Raw genomic sequence first — 24,176 nt, 5'->3', positions numbered from 1 at the left:
GCATCAGTTCATCCTCATGCTTGAATTTATCAGGAATATAATGTAGAATATATGCATGTAGCATGGCAATAGGTGCATGAATTTTTGTACTGGCTGCATGATGGTCTGTATTGTCTTGGCATGTAGTTGCTGATGCTACAGGCGTCGAAGCACACATGAGCCGCTCATGGTCTCTGGGACGAGATAAGAACAAACTGAAAGGTAAGCTAAAGCAGCGGAATGGGGTATCCTATGTTTATTGTGTTGGTTACGGATGGATGTGTTCTTTACCTTACTAGGGGCAAAAGAAATGTATTTTGCCAAGGCCAAAGAATAGGAAGGAAGTTAAGTTACAAATGTTATGCTTGCTTTAAACCTAGCATTATGCACATTAGTTTCTTTAGTGAGCTTTCCTAACAAGTTCTACTAGAATGTTTCTCAATCCATTTGACATGCTTAATGGTTGAAATAATAATAGTTAAGTGACTTTAGTGCATTATTTTAAGCATTTCTGTTTATCAAGTTATGTTTTTGTGTGGGTGTGTGATGGACATGCTAGCACTGCTAGTTGAATTGCAGCTTAAAATTACATATATTAGTAAAATTTCTGTTAAAATCTGCATACTTTGTAATTTGATACGAGTAGAGGTGTTCGAAGCTTCGAAAAAGTCGAAGTCGAAGTCGAATCGGAGCTTGCCGACTTCGGTTCGAAGTTAACACCAAGAATTTTTTTCGAAGGAATTATGAATAACTTGTCAATTATCTTGAGGCTTCATTCAACAATTTTTGTAACGATGATTGGCGTAAATATAATATCACTTTATTGCAGTAAAACAGAGTTTAGAACCGTATATTTGTTACTTCATAAACAAAAATAATTTCAATAATATCTACGGCGACGGTCGCCAGCGACATCTTATTTTAACAATTTCATGCAGGTTGGCCAACGTGACATGATTTTTAAAAAAGCACATTTGCGTCGTGCTCGGATGAAATGGTAATAAGTATTAACATAAATATTTGTTTCATCCTAAACACATACAAATAATACAGTTATTACTTAGGTAATGTACATATCAAAAAAGGATATTTGGGAATTATATTTATACATTTTAACAATATTAAGTCTTAAGATTTCTAATAGCATCGGTTGGCCATCCTGGTAGCATCATCATGTGACTGTGCGCGTCCAAATAATTATCTCAATATTAAATTACGTAAACGTTACTTTCAGTTTCAGCATTAAAGAGTTTTCGGGTAGTTACAAATGACTGCATTGATGAAGTTAAAATTTTTAATTATTTGTGGTCCGAAACTATTGAAGTTAAGTGAGCCTTATGATATTAACCAAAAATAAGGCTAAACGGAATGTAAATAAATAGTGGTGGATACGTTTTTTTATATTTTGTTTCCTTGCACAATAAATATTATTCCTAATCCTTTAATATATGGTTTTCGGTGTATCAACGTACGGATTTCTGCCGTAAATGTTGAAAAATGTTGAAATAAGTAAGTAAACTGTGTGAACAATATTTCTGTTTATGCCAATTCCAACATTCCAACACGATATTTGGCTTTTAGTATTTGTTTTAACATCGAAACTACGGAATGGCAGGAGTTTTTTTTTTTCTTTTTTTTACCGTACGCCCATAGTACATGATACACGGCGTTGATAGTGTTTTTATCCGCTTGGTTAACATGCGTTCTGGAGCATACTGATTTTGTTAATGTGAAAAACTAAACATAATGGACGTGATATCGGTTGCATGCAAGCGTGTTCATGATGAAGACAATCCTATCCCCAGTACAAGCAATCAGTCTCCAAGTATGCCGGCGAATGTAATACAGTTCATACATTAGAGATGTTTGTTTAAAAAAATTTTTTTGTCTTTAAAATAAATAAACAAATATCAGTACTGTGAAAAAACTTCAATTATTCTGTAGAAAAGTTACGACTTCGACTTCGAACTTCGGAAGTTTGAAGATTTAGAATTCGACTTCGACTTCGACCATTAACAAATGGACTTCGAACACCCCTAGATACGAGTATTCAAAAAACAAATTTACAACTAAATATTGATTCATAGTTTGCTTATTTAATGCTACATGAATCTATCTGTATTTTGTTTATTAATCAAAATATTGGGCTGTTAGTCTGAAAGTTTGCTGAAACACCTGTCAAACAAGTACATATGACTTTATTGTGAACAATTTGTGTTTTTTTATTTTACTACAAGTATTTAAGTTTAAATTTAAATCCCATATATTTAGGATACAATACTTGCTCAATATACTTGCAATAAAGTGTGCTCTTGTTTTCAAATTTTTTTTACAACAAATTAAGTAACACGTTTTTGCCACCCAGATTTAGGAACACATGTAAATGAATAATTGTGGCCAGCTACTTACCCTGAAAGGGGCATCTGTTTGTTCCAAATAGAGACAGCGCTTTTGCCCCCTTCTCACTCTTCCAACCAGATGCTGAGGGTGATAGTGCTATTAACACAGGAATCATTTCACAGTTGAACAAGTCATTGTGGTTGTAGTAGTTTGGGGACATGTGTGATCATGTGTGTGCAGGAGTGATTTGGGTCTTATTTGGATCTGATGGTTAGTGTGGTAAGTAGGTGCAGTTGTAGGTGTGTTCATACATGCATTCTAGACTTACTTGCAGCATGAGTCAAGTTTGTTTTGAGGAGTGTCGTATTATTTTTTAAACATAATTTGGAAAATAATAATAATATAAATAATAATGCATTCGTCTTCTTTACTGTTTTTTTAAAACATTTTTACAAAGCACTTTGTTACTCCTTTTATTTACTCTTAATTTGATAAAGGCCATCAGAATTTTAAAACTACACTCAAAATTAATTATATGTTCGACATCCAGCCGGGTTTGTAAACTTTGCAAGAGATGCAGGAGGACAAGGATTTAACACCTAACAAATCAAAAATTTTGCAGTTATTTATAAAAAAACAAACAAATGTTACAAAATAATACAAAGAAAACAATTTGAAACTTTAAACTGTAAAAAAAAAAATTCTGACCTTTTTGTATGTTTTTCATAAAAAAAACACGTGAAATCTTATAGTGTTATTAAAATGATTAATTTGCTTACTCTGTGCAATAATTTAATAAGTGAAAATGTGATCCTTGTGATGAAAGAAAATACACTAGCCTTCTGTGCATGTGTTGTCTACATCTCTTTAAGTTTCTTGAACACATTATTTTAAATATAAACAGTTGGGGAAAACAAGCCTAAATGTAAAAAGTTAAGTTGACAGATGTTTGTGTTGCATTTTTGTAATTATGATTATAAAAATTCATAAACAAAAATGATGAAACATCAACATTTAACTTTTTTGTGTTTTAACCTTTCTTACGTTAATGTATTTCTTGCATAGTTGACAAGCCTTGCCTTAGGGGGAGTGGTAGTTTTGTTGTTGTGTCTGTTCCTGAATTGGATTTTCAATTTGAGCTTGCCTAGAAAGTTTATTTTTGTTACACTAGTAGATTTTGATGATGACTCATATAATGTAAATTTTGAATTAATCAATTTTATTTTTCATAATTTAGTAAAATTTAATTGTATGATACTCAGCAGTTGGTTTTATATTGGCTGTAATGTCTAGTTAAAAGTTTTTGTCTTTGGTTTTTACAAAGATATGCACAGATAGGGTAAAATTAATTGTACTTAACTAAGGAGCTGCAAGTTTTAAATTCTCCTGAGGTTTGGGCTAAAGCATCTGTGTCTATCAGTGTTTTGAGAGCTTTGAAAAATAAACTACTATTGGTACACTCAATTGCTTAGCATAAAATTAGTTGTAATTCAATTAAAAATCTAAGAACTTTCTTTGTACTGGTATGTCCATCACACAGCCATTTTGTGATTTTGACATTTTGAAAAATTACAATTTTTATTCCTTTACAGGTAGCAAATTAAAAAAAGAATCTGGAAATAATTTACTATATTAGATCATTTTATGTGATCACATAAAAACACTATTTTAAGGTTATATTTTTTTTAATTTTTTTTTAAATATTTATTTTCATAAAGATTTTGAAACAAACTTTCGGTGAAAACAAGTTCCTTGATCTGCTCACATGAGATGTAGTGTTTTTTTGTGTTTACATTATGGTCCATCCAAATGTTTATAAAATGACTTGATTGTCATATTGATAGTACATTCATGTCCTTTCAGAATGTGTATAATTTTTCACTGTGACTTAAATAGTTTTACTAACATTAAGTACTATCATGATAGTGTCTCATTCCCCCCCCCCCCCCCCCCCCTCTTTAACTGTGTCTACTCAACTGTTGGTGGAATGTTTCTATAGGTAAGATGCATGCAATTTTTTTTTTTAAACAATTCAAAATTTTTGTTGGTGTTTTCTCAAAATTGTTACAGAACTGGCTTAAAGTGTGGGTTTAATTTATAGATTAAGCTGTATAGGTATATGTTACATTATGCTCTCAGCTTGATTTTTTTAGCATGTGATAACTTGCATGAGGTGTTTGTGATGTCTTGCAGATGCTAGTGGTCCGGTGAGTGTCCGCATTGCACGGCTAGACATGCTACCCACCTTGCAAAGGGTCTGTTTCCCTGGACTGGTCCTGGCTTCGCACTTTAGCAATCCCTGCACCTTGCTTTCAAATAAAAGTCGATTTCCTGTGGTCTCCAGCGAACCTATGAGCAGCACTCATCGCTACTTAGGATATGAAGCATCTGTGTGTATGTCTTTTGATGTCAATGCCTCTGGAAACTTGGGCTGCGGATTTTCGAGTAACGAACAAAACAACACTTTAACAGAATGCAGGTCGTCAAATTCGGTTGCGTTAGATATCTGCGTTTCAGAAGAATTTGACAGTTACGGCAATGGCTTTGGTGGAAATCAAGCACTTTATTCCAGTATTATAAAGTGCAACAAATTTGAGAAAACTGTGCATTCTACGCTGGACAGATCAAATTCAGATGAATTTGATAGCTCTGCTGATGAAGCCAGTATTGCTCATTATTTGGATGCTGCTGACAATGTACCATTAGGAATTGATGAGGATATTTCAGTTTCTGGGACAAAAAAAACTGAATCTAAGAATAATTTCAGTACAGCAGCAAATGAGTCTGCTTGTAAAGATTCACTTGCTTTGATTGATTGTCCAGACTTGGCTCAATACAACCATACTGCTAACCTGGCAAACATATGTGAGGGGGATCGGGAAGTTGATCACTCGCATGTGGCTGGAGCTGTAGGTACTGAAAATTATAAAATTGTTTATTCAATTTCAAAAAGTATTTATTCTGCCTTAACTCAAGAAATAAACAAAACTATAGTTCAAGGTAACATTCCACAAGAAACCCTCAGTTTGTGCCCAACAGATTCTAGCTTGAATAAAGAGAAAAGCATAATTAGGGACTCAATATCTGTACATCACTCAAATGCTGATACGAAATTTCAGGATGTTGGTTTTTTAAATGAGGATAATAGCTTGGAAAAAGATATCAGTAAAGTAGATACAAAAACAGATTACAATTCTGCAGTTTTGAATCTCGATGGAGGTGGAGATTTTGAATATCAAACATTTGGTATTGAAGCTTGGGACTTTGAATATTTGGATCAAACTGGAGGTGGAGATACTGCACTTAACACAACAGCGGAGATCGAAGCTTGTAGCATGAAAATTTTCAATAAGGAAAAACATGTGGAAGGAGATGCAAATACTGGTGGCGAGGGAGAAAATAACACATTTGTTATTGAAACTCAGGATTTGGACTCTGATAAAAGTGGATGTGGTGGATCTATACTTCACACAGCAGCTGAGGAAGATAGCCAGGGTATTGAAGTTTTTCAACAGGAAAGTTATGTGGACGAAGATACAAATACTGGAGGAGAAACAGATCATCATACATTTGTTATTGAAGCTCAGAAACTGGATTTGAATCAGACTGATTGTGGAACTGCACTTCACACAGCAGCTGAGGTAGATAGCCAGGGTATTGAAGTTTTTCAACAGGAAAGTTATGTGGACAGAGATGTAAATACTGGAGGAGAAACAGAACATCATACATTTGTTATTGAAGCTCAGAAACTGGATTTGAATCAGACTGATTGTGGAACTGCACTTCACACAGCAGCTGAGGTAGATAGCCAGGGTATTGAAGTTTTTCAACAGGAAAGTTATGTGGACAGAGATGTAAATACTGGAGGAGAAACAGAACATCATACATTTGTTATTGAAGCTCAGAAACTGGATTTGAATCAGACTGATTGTGGAACTGCACTTCACACAGCAGCTGAGGTAGATAGCCAGGGTATTGAAGTTTTTCAAAAGGAAAGTTATGTGGACGAAGATGCAAATACTGGAGGAGAAACAGATCATCATACATTTGTTATTGAAGCTCAGAAACTGGATTTGAATCAGACTGATTGTGGAACTGCACTTCACACAGCAGCAGAGTTGGATGCCCAGGGTATTGAAGTTTTTCAACAGGAAAGTTATGTGGACAGAGATGTAAATACTGGAGGAGAAACAGAACATCAAAGATTTGTTACTGAAGCTCAGGATTTGGACTTGCATGAAATTGAAAGTGGAGTTGCAGCATGCCAAGCAAACACTGAATTGGAAAAAACAAAAGAAAATCTTGACATTAGTCTCCAAAACCCAGGTAATGTTGTGGAGTGTGATGGTGCAACATTTTCCGGAAGCTTTAGTAATAATTTGCTGCAAACTGCAATTTCTGACTTTGAAACAAATGCAAGTTGTAGTGTTTCTTGCGAGAGAGAACAGTGTTGTGACATTGGTATTCAGACTTGCTCAAGGACACAAGATCGTCCTGAACAAATAGATACAGTAACAGTTGATCAAGAAACAGCTACAGGCAACGACCAAGTTAACATGGGTGATTTTTCTGAACAAACTTCAAGACCTGAGTTGGCCCAAGAAATAAATGATTGTAGCTCACCAGAATCTGTAAACGAATCTGGAAATGAATACTCATCAGGTAGCGTAGAGTTTATGTCAATAGATTCAGATTTTGTTGAGTGTACAGAGTTCTTGAAAGACAGTTCCTCAGAGTTTTATTCTAAGGATAGTGGTATGCACAAACATGTTGAATTTTATAACAGACATAGAAATGTTGATGTGCCAGAGATGTTTTACAGTAAAGATGAAAATGAGACTCATTTTGCCAATTTCTCATGTTTGAATAATAAGGCCAACAATTGCAGGGAATCTTGTTCAAAAAGTGGACATTTAAAGAAATGCACAGAATTTTTTATGACAAATGTTAATGACCCTGAATATTTTGAGAAATCTTACAAATCCCAAAAAAATAAAACTTATTCAAAAAAGTGTAAGTATCATGATAAGGGTTCAGGAAAGAAAACCCAATGCAGTAATTCAAGAAGTAAAAATTCTGATGATTTTTTGATGACTACTTCAAGAAATTGTTTTAATGTTAACGGCTCTGATAAAAATAAAATGCCTACAGCTAATGCCAGTACAGAACTAAATTTTAATTTGGATGGCACATCGGACGCTAGTCAGTGTGACAACTCACATGTTTCCCATATTGACATCTGTTATGAAACACCACCTGAATATGAAAATGAGATTTGTAGTGATTTAAAGTTTAAATGTGCAGTTTCTGGTATATATAACAACTTGAGAAATACTGATGAATGTTGCTCAGATAATAATTTTTATGATCTAACCTCTGTTACTGATGAAAAAAACAATCCAGACAAAGATACTTTTGTCGAAAAGTCTGTCTCGCTTGATATGAGCAGATCAAAAAGTACTTACAACTTAAATGTGACCAGCTTCGATAAAGAAAACTATAATGATCTAATAGTAAAGAAATTTGTTGAATTGCCTTTGAGGCCTGAAAAGTGTACACTTACATCAAATGTTGCTCAACACAGTGAGATTGATGTTAATGCAGAGTGTGAAGAACTGACTAAAAAAATGTTCAATATGAAACACGAAGATAGTAAGAGTACAATTTCCTGTGGTAGGCATTCTTGTACTCATACTGATGTCTTCAAGTTGAACATAGTTGATAGTGAGGAGTCTCTAAAATTAGAGTCTCTTTTAATGGATGACTCTTTTGTGGTCAAAATGAATCTTTTGATGGGTGATGAAATAGTACTGAAATTGATGTTGCAAAGTAGTGACCATGAAAGATTAAATTTGAAAATCAGACTCCAGTGTTTTGAAGTAAATGAAGATACTTGCTGTACTTGTTCAAAATCCACCATGGACAATATAGTTAACAATAATGGAATAGCTGTTGGTGGTAGACTGGCTCTTAATGAAACACACAACCTGTCAGATCATGCACAGTCAGGTATTAAGAGTGAAAGCACTGCATTGAACTACAGTATCATGGAAGGTGTCAGTTTATGGATTTCTTGTGAAAGGAAAAAGGTTAATTGTTTACCAAAAGCTCTGTCCACTTCAACAGTGTACTGCCCACATGTTGCAGTGTGCGAACCTGATAATTGTGAGAAAGCAGATGAGAAAATGGATGTGAGTAGTAAATATTCAAGAGAATCTGACCAGCATGTATTGTTTCATTTGCGTCTTGGGTGTCTTCAGTGTGAAGCGAAGAAATATAATTTGGAAGACACGGGCTCAGTAGAACCAAGTGATAGTGAAAACTGCGGAAGCTGTGGTAACTCGTTGGGTAGCGATGATAAGCTCTCAGACGGGGACAGTGATTGTTTCGAAATAGTGCCATTGTCTGCTGCTGAAAAGGAACATTTAAATTCTGTGCAAAGCTTGGAGACTATAGATGAAATGGATTCAGAGTGTGATAGTACTAAAGATCATGTAGGTCAATGTATGAAAGGTTTTCCTTGTGAAAGATGCTCAATTCAGCTTGCACTGGAGGAGGATCTCGCTGAAATTCAGGATAATTCTGACGTAGAGTCTATTCGCTCGCTTGTTGAGAGTATTGGTGGTGGTGATGTGGCAGATGAAGAAGTTGAAGAATCTATTGTATTAGAAAAACCACTGTTTGATTATCTTCATGATGGACCTTATGTTGATAAATTTTGCATGACAGCTTTTGATAGGATTGAAGATCGACCACGTTGTGGAAGACCGATGATGCTTAATGAAGAGTCAAATAAAGTTACTGATTTTGTGTCGCCAGCTGGTGTAATTGAGCCCAGTTTTGATGAGGTAGCTGATTATGAAATGTTTGTGGCAGATTATGAAGAATCGTTACTCTCTCGTAATGGTGGGAATATGCGGAGTTTACAGAACAGTTATTTTGTACCACAGCTTGACAAATGTTTAGACAGCACCTGTGCTTGCAACGGCTCGCAAAGCGCGGAACATGTGATGCAGCCGTTTCCCGACTTTGCTCGGTACTTGCACCTCACGCTGGACGACAGCGGCCAGGATGTGGACTCGTCGCTCGAGCTGGTGCAGGATGAAGCCTCGTCGTGCTCGGGAAGGGACGAGCACGATGCCGAGACGCAGACGGAGGACGGACACGACGGCAGTCACTTTCTCAGCGTGCCGGGTAGTGTCGGTGGTGTGTTTGCCGAGGACTCCGGCCACTGGGACAGTCTGCCTTGGAGCTTGCCTGCCGTAGACTACCAGCCGAGGTCCTTCACTTTGAGCACAATTACTGAGGAAGATTCAATATAAGTAAAAAAAAAATCTCCAGTCTGCCAAGTAAAATTAAATTATATATAAAAATGTAATTTTTTTTTCTCCTGTCTTTGTAGGTTTTTCTACCCTCACAAATTTCTAATTAAATACACTTCTGATTGCTTCTGTCTTGTTCTGCACAGCTTTTGTATATATTAATGCTTTTTTTTTTTTCAATCTGTAATAATTCTGTTCAGTTTTTTTTTTAACCTTGTGCATAAATTTTTTAAATGTAAATTTTTCTTTTCACTAATTTCATTCTGTTTGCTTTCTTTTTTGTTCAGCATTGATTGTATTGGTGTGTGTCTGTGTGCTATGTCTAACCTGTAATATTTAAGTTAATTTTTTCTCTTGTACATAAATTTTTTTAAATTATTTTTTTACTCATGTTGTGTATTGCCATTTGATTATTCTTGCACCTACACCTTTTTATCCTTTTTCGGTAAAAACATTCTGTTAAAATATCATTCTTGATGATGCAACATTAACTATTAAATACTAACAACAGTTTTTTTTTTTGTTTTAATTGTGGAAAGTTGGTGTTTTAACATCAGAATTGTGTAATTGAGAAGGTATTGGTGCTGGGTCTAACGCTGGAAGAAATTTTTTTTTGTAATGTGTGCTTGTATGTGTTGGGAAGGTAAGAGTTCAAGTAAATAGAGAAACGTTAACTGGAAATTCTAGTGCTTAATACCACTTTTAACATGTGTGATTATTTTTGATACATTCAGGTGATATCCTATTTGGAGTGTTTTATCTGAGAGAAGAAATTTCATGTAATTAATGATGTACATCGGTAGTGTACTTACTTTTAAGTTCGAAGTAACACATTTGAACGGCATATAAACCCTCATTTGTTCCCCAGCAATTAAAAACACAGTAGCGCAGTGCCATCATTTTCTCAGCGAGGCCGGGGAAACTTGTTGGTTCAGGTCTGGAATACGTGGACGAGTTGGGCTTATAGCAGCCCTGTAGCAGTTACAAACAAGTTTAACTTCAAAAATCCTTTTATAATATTTGCACTGATGTGCATATGACATGACAACACTATTTTTATTTATTTATTTATTTATTTATTTATTTATTTATTTAATATTGTAACATGCCCACCAACAGCGGAGGGCTTTAGCGGTGGGCACGACACATATATACAAGGACAACATATAAACAATACAAACAAAATACAAACAAGTAAAGTTAAAATAAGTATAACTATTAAAAATAAACATCAAAATATAAAATGCATAAAAAGAAATACAAAACATAGACATTACAGTATAATGAAATTACTAATTGCAGGCTTATGTAAAAATTAATTTAAAAAAAATGCATTATATACCTAGCTACACTTTCACAGATTAAGATGATCAATTTTATTGAAATTAGAAATGAGTTGAAAAATTATATCATTTTTTTTATGGTATGTACATTAGGTAGATGTTAAACGGCTGTTAAATTGGGGAATTCTAATGCCAGTATTATTAAGAATGGACTTACAATTTAATTTTTAACAGTAACAGTTTTTAATAAATACATAATCCAGATAGATACGGCGTTCAGAAAGAGAATATATAGTAAGCTGAGAGAAGTTTTAAGTTTAATTATTTTATCAAATTTATTCTGAATGGATTCTAATTTAGTGCTATCGGAAGGATTAATTGAATTCCAAATAACTGAACAATATTCTAACTTAGATCTAACAAGTGATAAATAAAGACAAAGAAGAGAGTCACTGTTTGTAGCATAGAACGTAATACATTTGATTAATGCTAATGTTCTATTTGAACTAGTAACTAAGTAATTTACATGCAAGTAAAAATATAATTTTGAGTCAAGTAGTATACCTAAATCTTTTATAGAAGAAGTGGTTGGGATTATTTTATTGTTAAGAACATAATCATATTTTACAGGATGATATTTCCTTGTTAAAACTTGTACTGGTTCTCACGCAGAACCATTCTTAGAATTGAAACATAAAGCAGCTGGCATTACAAATATTTGTGGCATTTTGAAAAAAAAATGTTAATACCTCACCATTCACACATTTGTTTAGGGTGGTTGACATTTTAATTTCTAAAATGTAAACATAAGTTTTCAGTGTCACATGGTTGTACATAAAGCCATTCAATCCCAGTTTCACCCAGTATTGGATTTTTTTTTGGAAGTGCAGATTTGTGTGAAAGAATATTTTGAAAATTGGACTAGAAATAAGGTTGTATACATTATCCAGCTGCAAAAATGTATAAAATTAATTTCTCATTACTGACCACTACTTAATTTTTTAGGAAGAATTATTTTATTATAAACATTGGCCTGACTTTTTTTGAATAACAAATAACTTCAGATTAAATCTGGTGGAAAAATTAACAACAAAATATAATGTTGGAACGTCTACACATCCACCCCTCAAAGAAATGCCCTAAATTGTCCCCAGGAAAAAGCAGTGCAAAGGAAATATGTTTTTTCCATAAGAGTGTGTGTTGATAAAAATAATTTGTTTCCGAACCACAGAAGTATGCTTGTTGACTACTATTATAAACAAGGCACTGCTTTCATTTACAGTATTAATTATATGTCCAACAGGGTGGCCACCAGCCTTGAATTTTGGGAAAAGCAGGAAATATGCATGAATTTTCGTTGTGTAGAAAAAACCTGGAATTATTATTGAATTGCTTGTCCCCGGGAATTTCATATATCACTCTCGTAGATTGTCAAACCCAGACTTTTGTTGATGTTAGAATTTCATTTCAAATTGACCGAAACCAGTAATAAAAAAAAATAGGGTTTCATTCACATATTTTTCACTTTTTTATTTCATGTCCATTTTATTATACATTGTTATACATTTGGTACATCATGCAAAATAAATTACGTTCATTGGATTAAAATATTTATAAAATCTTTGTTTATAAATACATCAGTACCATGTTACAATGTTTTTCAAGGAGGCATTGGGAAAAAAATGTTATACCGGGAATATCACTTATCAGTGTTTCAACTTTTTACCGATAAACTCGTCAAGCTATGTAAAAAACTTAATGTTAAAACCATTTATGGGTACACTCGATGCTCGAATTTACTTAACCGAGCCAACCATTTTTCAACTTCTTAGATCTTTCAGCTTCTATTTTATTTGTCTTTTAGGCACACTGCTACATTTCTGTAACATCTAATTATTGTGAAGATGACGTTTTGAGTTGGTATGGCTATTTCCAATTCCTTCGCCCCTTGAAAATGTGTAAATTTGGGATTCCTACCTATAAAAAAAATTAAACTTTTATCAGAAATAATTTTTTTTTGCCATGGTGGAATAGTTGGTATACTAAAATATTGTAGGACTTCCTATGTTCATCTGAAAACACACTAGAATGGCAAAAATGGAAGGATTTTTTTTTTAAGACAAGGGTGTCAACAGTTACGTAATTGCGAACATTATGTACGTACCTTTGATATATTTAATACACAGCATTTGCCAGCCTTAATGTGTAGCACTAGTGTTCTGGCATACTTACATTTTGTTTTTGCATACAGTTGTATTTGAACAGTTTATATCTATGTTACAGCAGTGATTGTAAACAAAAAAATTCATAAAGTGTAAAGTAAACTTTTTAACATATTGAACTTTACAGATGGGATAAGTGTTGCAATTGTTAAGTTTTAAAACTTTTTTTTGCATTTTTTGAATTTTAGAAAGCAAACTTTATTAGCAGGAAATGCACCATTCATGAAACATAATACGCAGGAAATAAATACATTGTCCGTATGAGGAAAATGTGGGGACTTAAAAAATATGATATAAGTAGGAAAACATTATAAGTATAAGCAGGAATATAACAGTGTTTTACTGTAAATATATAAATAACTAAAGTGGTATCTTGGAAAAGTACCGAGATTGTTTGCTTGGTTTGCCGTTTATCAGCAAGTGCTTCCTTGTAATGGCCCTATAAAAGTTTTCATTCGCGCTCTGTTAATGGTAGCATAGCATACAGACGATGGGAGTGATAAACCTGTACATTCTCGGCTGTAGATTACAGTAACTTTGCCTGTGTGACCAGCACATATGTTTGTACAGTGCTTGGTAAATGATGCTCTGATCTTTCTTTGAGACTGACTTTGTCAATGAAAACATGGATGATGTGAGTACCATTAGTTCCATCTAGAAGAACTATGAAATAAGCTAGTTCGTTGAGAGAGAAGCATAAAATCCTCAAAATTGTGAGATGGTGCAGGAATGATAAAAGGAAATGTTTATTTTGATTAATATATTTTGTGATTACATGCAAAAGGAAAATCAAGGCCAGACTACATTATGTGATGGGGAAGTTGAAATGAGCTAATGCTACATCTACTTCTTACGCGAGTGCTGCTAGTTGCATTTGGTGTGACACAAGTGATCCTTCGTGATTTTTTTGCAGAAATTACTGGCAATGTAATCTGTTTAACTGATCAATAGACCAGGCCTATTCATAATGCGTACATACATAAGTAAATGATAAACAATAACAAGTGTCCAGCAAAGCTCCAATTCTTTTCCACTGATGCTTCCATCCAGTGGTGTGTGGAGGAATTATTGTGTGGGTAAGCTGTCTTCCCCATCCCCGACCTTAAGGCGGGGGGTCCGGGGGCCCTCCCCTGGAAAAATTTGGATTTCTAAGTGCAAAATGGGGCTATTTTTGCAGTTTTCCTGGTAGAAGTATAAAATGCACTTTATAAGTAGGCCTATACAATCTTGTACCTGTCAAATTACTCCAGCTGCTACAACCAGGAGCAAAATTATTAACTTTTTGGAGACAGAAAACTATTAAAGTTAAACTGCAATATGAAGAGGGTTATTACATAACATAACATAACATACAAATACGCTCACAAAAATATAATACGCAGTAGGCCCGCCTTATCCTTAGGCATTGCTCCGGTGATCAGGGGAATGAGGTGGAAACTGAGAAACGCTGATATGTATGTGCGGGGTAAACCTAACGAGAGTTTTTTTCCCCACATGTCAAGGAAAAATTTTACACAACTTTAAAATTAGAAAATAAAGACAATGTTAGGGAAACATTTCCTATTTTAAAAGTGCACTACTGAGTACACAAAAATTAACTTTGACGAGATTTTTCACACAAGTCGAGAACATTTTTTACACCATTTTAAACTTGGATAATAATGACAAAAGTAAAACAGTTTTGTTTTTACAATTTAGCTACTGATTACATTAGAACTAAGCGCGATATTTTTCTCAAATATTTCATATTTGACTTTTACGTTTTTTATTTATTTACTTTTCAACCGCGAATGCGAAGTCTGCGGATAAGGCGAGCAGACTATAAATACATACAATAGTTTTATTTTTATATTTAGAAACACTAAGTGCAGTTAAAAAAAATGTAGTACAAGGCACTAACGACCATAAAGGCCTAGAAACATACTATCTATTATAATATTATAGATTAAAATAAGCAATATGCAATAATAAATTGGTACATAATATTTATAAAAAATATTGAAATTTGTGCAAAATGAATTAAATATAATACAAGACACCAAATAAAAAAAGTTACTTATATGTAAGCTCGATTCTTCTCTCTTTTTTGCTAACTCATTTATTACACAGTCATGAAAATTTTGCTCATTTTGCATTTCACACAGCAAATCTTTTTCAATGGACAATAATGCCAGTTTTGAAAGTTTGTCTTGTTGTGTGCTACGGCTGTATGTCTTTATTCGCTTCAAATAATTGCAAACAACGCAGTGGCTGTGTTCTCGGCTGGGGCCGGGTTGAGAGTCCTGCTCCATTCCGGACAGCATACGCTGCGGAACTCACAGCTTACCTTGTTGGCACATGGACGGCAGTCGCAGATGAAGTTTACATTCTCACTGGCTAGCACTTAACACGAAAACAGTAAACACCAAAACAGAATAAAATGTTCATAAAAGGGACACTGTTGCGCAATGAAAACTTGCCTTATAAGTTGTAAAAATAAAATTTGTACCGGTATTTATTTGTTGCACGACACAACGCAACTTCTGCCTGCAGACGCGCACACACACAGCTAAGGCCAGCTGCTGTGGCTACAGCGGGCCTTGAGTGAACATTACCGAAGTAGTCTCACGAAGATACGCGAACCCTTTCCCCCCCTCCGCCCGGCTTTCACGTTACCATGACAACCGGGTGACACGCTAACCGACGCACCCGCTACGGTGATCGCATTGCATTGACACACGAGATGAAATTACCAGATAGCAAAAATTATTACATTACGCCAAGCAACATAACAAAACAACAAGGTAAGCACTGCTTACCCGGCATCTATTGAATACACACCACTGCTTCCTTCAGAGTTTTACGGACGCTGTCAGTCACTAGGCTACATGGTCACTAGTTTACGTGGTCGATAAATTTGTAATTTTTACAGTATTATTATGTACTTAATTTTTGTCTTTATATCTTACTCTGTGTTTCCAAAAATTATTTGGTTTCACTATGAATTGTTGAATTTGTAATTTCAAGCGTTTCAAAAGGTTGCTGACAAGGGGAGGGTCTTAGTCGGGGCTCACAGATCTGGTTTTAACTGTGTGAGAAGAAGCAGGTAGGTGCCCCTTAGGAAACATCCTGAAATAGCTTGACAGAGTGGGCTTTAGAAAGTGAGAAAATGCTTTTTAAATATTTTTTGGTGGAGTTTGCTGGATATTTTTTGGGAATAGTCAAGTTAGCGACATGGCACAATGTCTAGGAATCCACCAGTTCGGGTTCAATACCCACTGGTACCATATATATATATATATATATATATATATATATATAAGTTTTTTTTATTTCTCACAATATTAAACTATTAATTATGTATTTAAAAAAATATTTAAACAGTTAAATTACTTAATTGGGTGAGTTTTGAATAAAAGAAACATTTACGAAAATTCAAACAAGTAATTATCTAAGCTGTTTTTTTTTTACTATCAGATGAAACATTACATTCTTTCCATTTTCCAATATAATGATACTTCTTATGACATCTCTGCAGACATGCGGCAAGATGTTACAAACTGTAGGGAAAATGATATAGTAATGGCTGACTATAGGGGATTAGAAACAGCTGCAGAGCAGTGTGCTTTGAACGAACGAAAGAGAATAAAGATAAAGGATCAAGTGGGGATGTAATGTTAAACAATGTTGCTAAACGTCTATATTGAAGGACAAAAGTTAGAATCACAAACCACGCTCTACAGTAAATACAATTCAAAAATTTTAATTTTTGTAGTGGTTCCGGAGGGTGTGAATAGTCAACGGTCGTGAATTTGGGCGCTACCATATGATAAGGGCACACGGACCCGGCAGAGACTTGTCTCAGGGTGCGACGTTGCCCGTGTGGGGAACGAGATTCGGTCCCTCCTAGCCTCCAGACCTGACCCGCTCTCAGCATCTGGCACGCTTACAGACGAAGCACACTCCAGGGGGCTCTTAAAGGCGACCCCCATGCCTGATAACCTTGGAGGGCTGGCACATGGTGAACTCAGTACGGTTTTTTATTATACTTCGACGTTAGATTACAGTGTACCTATGGCACGAACTGAGCTAGGCGAGAGCTGGACCACGCAGTGGTAGTACAAGATGACGTGGCTTAGCTGTCTGGCAAAGTCCTGCTAAAGGTTAAAAAAAATATACTCAATTAAACAGTCTGTCAGCTGAGACGAGCCCTGATATAATATAAAATTTGATTGAGATTGAATTACGTTAACAGATCTAAGTACAGTACCGGGGTGCGTATGCGTCTCACCTCTACCGTTGCTAGTTTCAGACTGGGACGGAAGGGCGCGCTCCCACCGGTGACATGGTGTCTTCCGCAGAACCACAGTACCGTTACACTAGTTTAGTTATGTGCCGCGGGTAAACAAGAAAAGCACTCTTAAAATACTAACGTAAAGAATACATGCCCTCTCGTTACTTAGCTACATGCGAACATACAGTTATTACTAAACTAACATGTAAACAGGATCCAGGTTAGTTCAGTGCCGGTCCGTTGCACCGAAGCACTAAGCTTAAAACGCCGTCTTAACGGTAGTTCGTGGCGTGCTGTTTGAAAACACACTACTGCGTACTTCGGTAAATCCGTGCCAGGAAGGAACAGGTGAAGGTAAAGGATGGGAGTTTAGTCCAATTAGGCTTATGGGGCAAAGCCCCAGTCGACATCAATTTAAAACAATTCATTTTAAATATATGCATTTAACAGTTTAAAATATACTTAAATTCTTTAATCAATAGTCTCATATTGCGAGAAATAAAAAAAATGGTACCAGTGGGTATTGAACCCCAGCCGTTTGACCACTGTTCCACGCCGTAACTTGACATTTAATGCAAAAATAGCACTCAAACTGTACTTTAAAATCTTTGAAGACCTTTTTCTCGCTTCCTAGGGCCCATTCAGGCGAGATATTTCAGGATGTTGAATGGGGCACCTGCCTGCTTCTACTCACACAGTTTAAGCCAAATCAGTTAGCCCTGACACGACCCTTCTCTTGTGAGCTAAATTGTTACCAGCTACGCATATTTCACTAACTCGAAATGAATTGATATTGAAGTTATCATATATATTACTATTTTGAAGAACTCTTTATTTTGATTTGCTAGTGCAACACACTTTTTACTATGCCTTACCGTCATATTTTTAAATACTACTGTACAGAAAAGCTACCTGTAGTGTTAGCTAAAGCATCTTAAGACAGTTCTCACTTAAAACTATGAACACAAGTTTCTAGCTCAATAAAGATTATACAATGAGGTCTCTGACGGGTGATCATCTTTCTCATTTTACAGTTCCTCCAAATGTCTGTTACTTCTCTGTCTGCATTTTGAATATGTGTTCATGGTTAATTTTCGTACCATTACACTACTTAGTTGCACTGACAAATTATGTGTAGAGCTAGAGCTTCAGTTATTAATGTACTTTTTACAAACCACTCATGATGTATTGAGTCTCTTCACGAGTAGCATTCACTAGACTTAATTAAGGTAGTTTCATTTAATGGTTTTATTTAAAAAAAATTTTTTTCACTGGTGTTTTATGGTATGAAAAATTTGGTTACACAGTATTGTTAAAGTAGATAATACCTAATTCATTTGAAACTTTTTTTTGTATCATTCATGTTTTACTTCATTTTGCACAATTTTTAGGCAATTGTATTAAGCTAGCCAAGAGCACAGCTCTAGTGTTCACACAAGTTTTAATTACATAAAATTTGGTGTGCAAAAGCCTCATGACACTTGAAATCAATATTTGGCTATTTCCTCTTGTTACTGCTGGTGGGAGTGCGTTTATGAACATCAGACTTGTCACAAATGTCGTGCAGAAGTCCCAAAGTAATCTGTAAAAATTCTGTAACACATGAAATTTCCATTTCCAGCAATATTTTGCAAACTTGTAGTTTTTTTTTCTTTTTTCACTTTGATAGTCACACATTTAAATATAAATTATTGGAGACTATCTCAAAGGTTTTAGTTTTTGTACTAGTTACTGTGTTTCATTGCCTCATCTTTTTTTTTTTTTTTTTTTTTAATTTGTTTGTACACACATTTGAAGCCCCTAAATATATATGTGTGTGTGTGTGTTTGTATATATACATACATACATACACACACACACACACACATATACATACAATATATACATATATATATTCACTTATATCACACTATAGCAATGAAAAATTAGATGTATATTTTAACCTTTCTATATTTTTACCTATCTTTTTTTTTACCTAACACAGATGTGCCATAAGTATACAAAACACGCATGTATTTGAATGCAATGTTGTCAACATTTCAAATCAAAAAGTGAAGAACACTCAGACATTTAATATTTGAAACGAATGAGCAGACATTTACATTTTTACTTATATAGATTATATTTAGTTTATCTTATGCTATGTATAATTAAATCTGTGGTATAAAAAAAATTGTTTCATCCTAAAAAGTCTTGCGATGGCTCACTACGTATTTGTAGACACGCTGAAGAAGATTGATCCAACTGGTGTCATATTTATGATTTTACTTGTGCCTGGTTGTTGGTTCTGTTGTACCAGTGGTGTTGGGTTCCAGGCGAGAACACTGTGAACGGAGACGACCCGGATGCCCCACACAGCACACTCTCGCAGAGCAGCAAAGAGGTAGGGACACTTGCTCACTTGCATTTGAAGGGGAAAAAAAATTAACATCTTCAGGAGTGTTGATGCAATTTTTTAAATATTTTATCACATCTTTATTACTCGCTTTTTTTTTTGTCTGTTCAGAACAAATTTTGTAATTGATACTAACTTCCCGATGGGCCACACACTTGAAACTTTTAACATAGCTTAGAACTTGATGACAATGCACACGCAAGACTAAAAAGCAGTAAATATTTATTTTGAAAAAAAAAAAAAAAATGTAATATACAGTTTTAAAACGGACTAACAATTATAAAATAATTTCTCGTAGCCACATACACATTTATATCTTGATACAGATTCGTGAAAATTTGTGTTCATGAATATTTTTAATACTTATGAAAATACTTGTAAGATTTAAAACAAAAAAAATGTGGGGATGCATGCAATAGATAATAGTAAGGATTGTAGAGAGTAGCTGTCATTGAGAAAACTCACACAACAGTTTGTATCATTTGCAGTGAAATAAAATTGTCAGTGACTTGGAGAACTATTCATGCAACAATTATCTATTGGCACTATTGCATGTCCCCTTCGTTTTTCATTTTAATTCTTTTTGTAGGAACTTACATTTTTCGCAAATTTTGAGGACAATCTATATGTTGGGAACCCATATGGGGCTAGGAAAAAGTATTTTATACCTTTTAGTCCATTTTAAAAATGTACATAATTTTTTTTTAAAATTATTTTATTTAAAGTTTGAAAAAACTTTCTGACAATACTTCTGTGGAAATTAATACTTAGACAGTTCCAAAAAGTTATGGGGAAATGCTTTACTTGCAAGATAGGTTATATGGAAATATGGTGGCAAGTTGTACAACAAAATTTAGTTAAATGTTGGAGATTTCATGGAGAGTTCACAGTAAATATAAGAAATATAAGTTACAGTATATTGCTTTTTTTTTCCAGTAAAAGGATGATTAAAAGGTAATATCTAAAACTGTGGTGGTGGTGTTTACATAGGGATCACCCACAAAGGACATGTCAACCGAAGAGTCGCCTAAGAAGGACAAGAAAAAGAAGAAGGGCCTGAGAACACCATCGTTCCTCAAGAAGAAGAAGGAGAAGAAGAAGATCGTCGAGGCATAGGCTTAAGCAGCCAAACAAGGTATATTCATAGTTTTCTCATCTGTATTCAGTATGTTTCTTTTGTTTAGACTGATTCCTTAGTTAGCCTAAAATAAAGTACATTTTTTAAAAATTTAATTAATTGCCCAAAATACCTCGTTCTTAGAAAAGCATACAATGTGTTTTAGTTTTCGTAAGCAAAAGTTAATTAAAAAAAAAGATAACCAAGATGAACTGAAAAGGATTTATTTTTTAAACCAGCAGAATACATAATCAACTGAAGTCATTTTGTAAATAAATAATAGTTTCTGTTCCTACCTAACATTACTGTGATGTTGATATATTTATTTACGATGTATTAAATTCAAGAACTTTATTAAAGCATAGGATGTTGAAGTTTGATATGTATGGCTGGCACACGTAGTTGAGAGATGATGTGAGTTAAAAAGTATATTGAATCTGCAGAAACGCTGATTCAATTAAATGTCGGCAAAATCGGCTTCCGCTGATTCGTATCGGCACAGCTCTAGTGTTCACACAAGCCTTTGAATTAAATAAAATTTAATAGTGTAAAAGTATCATGACACTTGCAATTGCATGCATTAAATGATTGGCTATTTCCTCTTCATAGTGCTAGCTGAAGTGGGTTGATGAACATCAGACAGCCTTCATAAGGCAAAACTGAGATTTGAGCAAAAAAGAAAAAAATAAATAAAACTCTGAGATGGTGAGGACTAAAACGTGGTGGACAGAGTTATGTCTAGGGGGAAAAGATTAGCATTTTGGTTATTGATCATTGATTCTGGTTTCTGGCATTGATGCTTATTTTAGCTAATTTTAAAAATTATTTTTATATTTTTTTTTATATATTGGTTGAAAATGTAATTAATTTGTTTGATACCCTTTAAAAAATGCCCCTGCTACAATTTGAAATTTTGTTTCAAAATTTGTTTTACATTTAGTAAGAAAAATCTGTTTCTTGTAGTCTTACAAATAAATAAAAAGAACAAATCTTTTAAAAATCAAAGAATCTTGACTCACCTTACATTTTTACCTTGCAGTTTGTCTAGAATACAAAATAACATATGTTTGTCACTGAAAACTTACCAGCAAACAGGACACCAACAGATTTTCTCTTCTGACTGGTTCAAACCAATTAATTTAGTTGATTTGTGAATTACTTACAAATTAAACCTCCAACTTAATGTTTACTAGGATATTTAAGAACAAACTTTTTAAGTAAAATTAAACAATATAATTTTTTTTGTGGTTGTAACGTAAAATGCATGATTTTTTTTTTTTACAAAACTAAAATAATATTATCTGTAAATATTTATTTTTTGAATATTTAAAAATAGTGATGGGGTGAATCTCTAATTGAAAACCCTAAGAGTATTTCGAATATACCCCTCGAATCTGTATCTAGGTCTCAATATTGTATTTTGATGTATAATATTACACATTAAAAGGACATTATCTTGGGGGAATGATAACAGGATAGTTATGAAGAAAAATATTGACCTTGTAAACTTCGGTGGTTGTCAGTGTTGAATTTTTAAATTACCTAATTCTTAGAATATTTTTCCCTCGAATATCGAATCCTTTGAAATACTAAGGATTTGTTAATATTTGAGGATTCAAGTACCTATTTCCTATTTGAGATGTAAATGTTTGGTTGGTTGGAAACAACAGATGATGGATGGCAGTTGTTGCATGCTGTGCAGCCTGCTGCACACACTGCCAAGAAGCCAGCCAGCGTCGTGCGACAGTTGACGGTTGCGCGAGTGTGTCGCGTCTCGTGGTGGTTCTCGCTCCCCGTGACAGCACAAGACTGCCCCGCAGACCTCCAGCCAGCATTGTTTCTCTTTCGTATGCCGAGCACGCTTTTAATAAAAGTTTTTATTTTTGAAGAATATATTGTAGCCGTGTACAGAATGTGGGGGATAACGTGTGCTACTCCTGGTAAACATAGAGAGACTACCTGTTAATATTTACTGTTACGTGAATGAATTTCGAGTTGCTAAGTGCTTCATATCAAATTTTCAGGTGGCAGAATGAATGCAATTTTTATGAAATTTTTTCAGTGTTGAGTTGTCTATTATCTTGTGATGGACATTTAAGTCGAGAAGTTTGAAGAGAATGTGGCTTGTGGTGCACAAACTTTAACTGTATTTTGTAAGTGGCTTCAAGCCGCATTTTTAAGTTTTGGAAGAACCTTAGTTGTTTGTGAGATATTTTAGATTTTATTGAAAGCCATCATGGTTATAAGAGGTTCTATAATTTTTTTCTTATGATTTTTAAAAAACCTACTTTTTACAGTTTTTCCTCAGTTAGTGGTCACAGTGTTAACACGTATACATAATATTGATCATGCTTTGAGGAAAAAGCTTTCTTGATGTCTTTTAGTACAAGATAAATGTTCAATATGCATTTCATAGTGTTTTTGTGTGGTAATTGCAACTGTGAAAGTAATTATTCATTATGAAGTACAGTTTTATGTTTAAGTTGATTTTTTTTTTTAACTGGAACTTTGTTTTAACAGTAGTGCATCTCTGGTTGTGTAATTTATTGTGGCAATATTTTAATATTATTGTTGATCATGATTTGTTTAGAATAATAGATTTGATTACTCAGTATTGTTATGGGTGACAGCTTTATTCATTCTGTTGTCTTATATGTTGATGACTGTGACTATTTTCAAGAGAATATAACTCTAGGATATTAAAAAAAAATTCCTGGAAGTAACTCAGTTCTATACTTTTCTACCAGAGCGAAAAATATACATACTTGTACAGTTAAAATATTGGGACTTGCATCACAATTATTACGAACGCTATAGAGACATTAAAAATATATATATGCTTGTAAATTTTGTATTGATACAATAATTCTACTTCACAATTTGTTGTTGCAAATGAAAAGTAGCTAATGATTTGAATGTGTAAAGAAACCATTAAAACATGTCCAAATCCTATCCATTCTTGTATGAACATTTGCAGCTGTGGTATGATAAACAAGATTGAAATAGGATCTCTATTCCGAAGTCAATGTTTTATTGAGTGAAAATTGTTGGGGCTTATATATAAGTTTTTTTTTTTTTACATAGCTGACCGCTTGTTTGTATAATATCTTATGTGTAATGTTTTTAAGCAAAATCTTTTGAGCTCTTCTCTGAAATATATACGTATGTACAAAAATTGGAGATAATTATTGCAAATAAAATTTCTTCATAAAATTCTCAGTTAAGTTGAGAGAATTTTTAGGCTA

The 24,176-nt window shown here is 34.1% G+C and overlaps 1 protein-coding gene across 16 annotated transcripts in view; it reads left to right on the top strand.

The window, feature by feature from the left end:
• Positions 1 to 23,939, top strand: part of LOC134535895 (protein hu-li tai shao) — a 168,815-nt gene extending 144,876 nt beyond the window's left edge. For 6 of the 16 annotated variants that reach the window (XM_063375263.1, XM_063375265.1, XM_063375258.1 and 3 more), the window contains 3 exons: positions 19,735 to 19,802; positions 20,805 to 20,949; positions 22,634 to 23,939. In XM_063375263.1, the coding sequence (XP_063231333.1) occupies positions 19,735 to 19,802; positions 20,805 to 20,930 (194 nt within the window). In that variant the 3' untranslated portion in view covers positions 20,931 to 20,949; positions 22,634 to 23,939. Of the gene's footprint in view, positions 1 to 126; positions 202 to 19,734; positions 19,803 to 20,804; positions 20,950 to 22,601 lie in introns of all 16 variants that reach the window. The other 10 variants (XM_063375250.1, XM_063375253.1, XM_063375249.1 and 7 more) reach the window with 3 other exon arrangements.
• Positions 23,940 to 24,176: the final 237 nt, after the last annotated feature.

This window comes from Bacillus rossius, chromosome 10 (assembly GCF_032445375.1).
Source record: "Bacillus rossius redtenbacheri isolate Brsri chromosome 10, Brsri_v3, whole genome shotgun sequence".
NCBI lineage: Eukaryota > Metazoa > Arthropoda > Insecta > Phasmatodea > Bacillidae > Bacillus > Bacillus rossius.
Note: the sequence above shows the minus strand (reverse complement) of the source record. Positions and strands in the feature narration are given on the sequence as shown.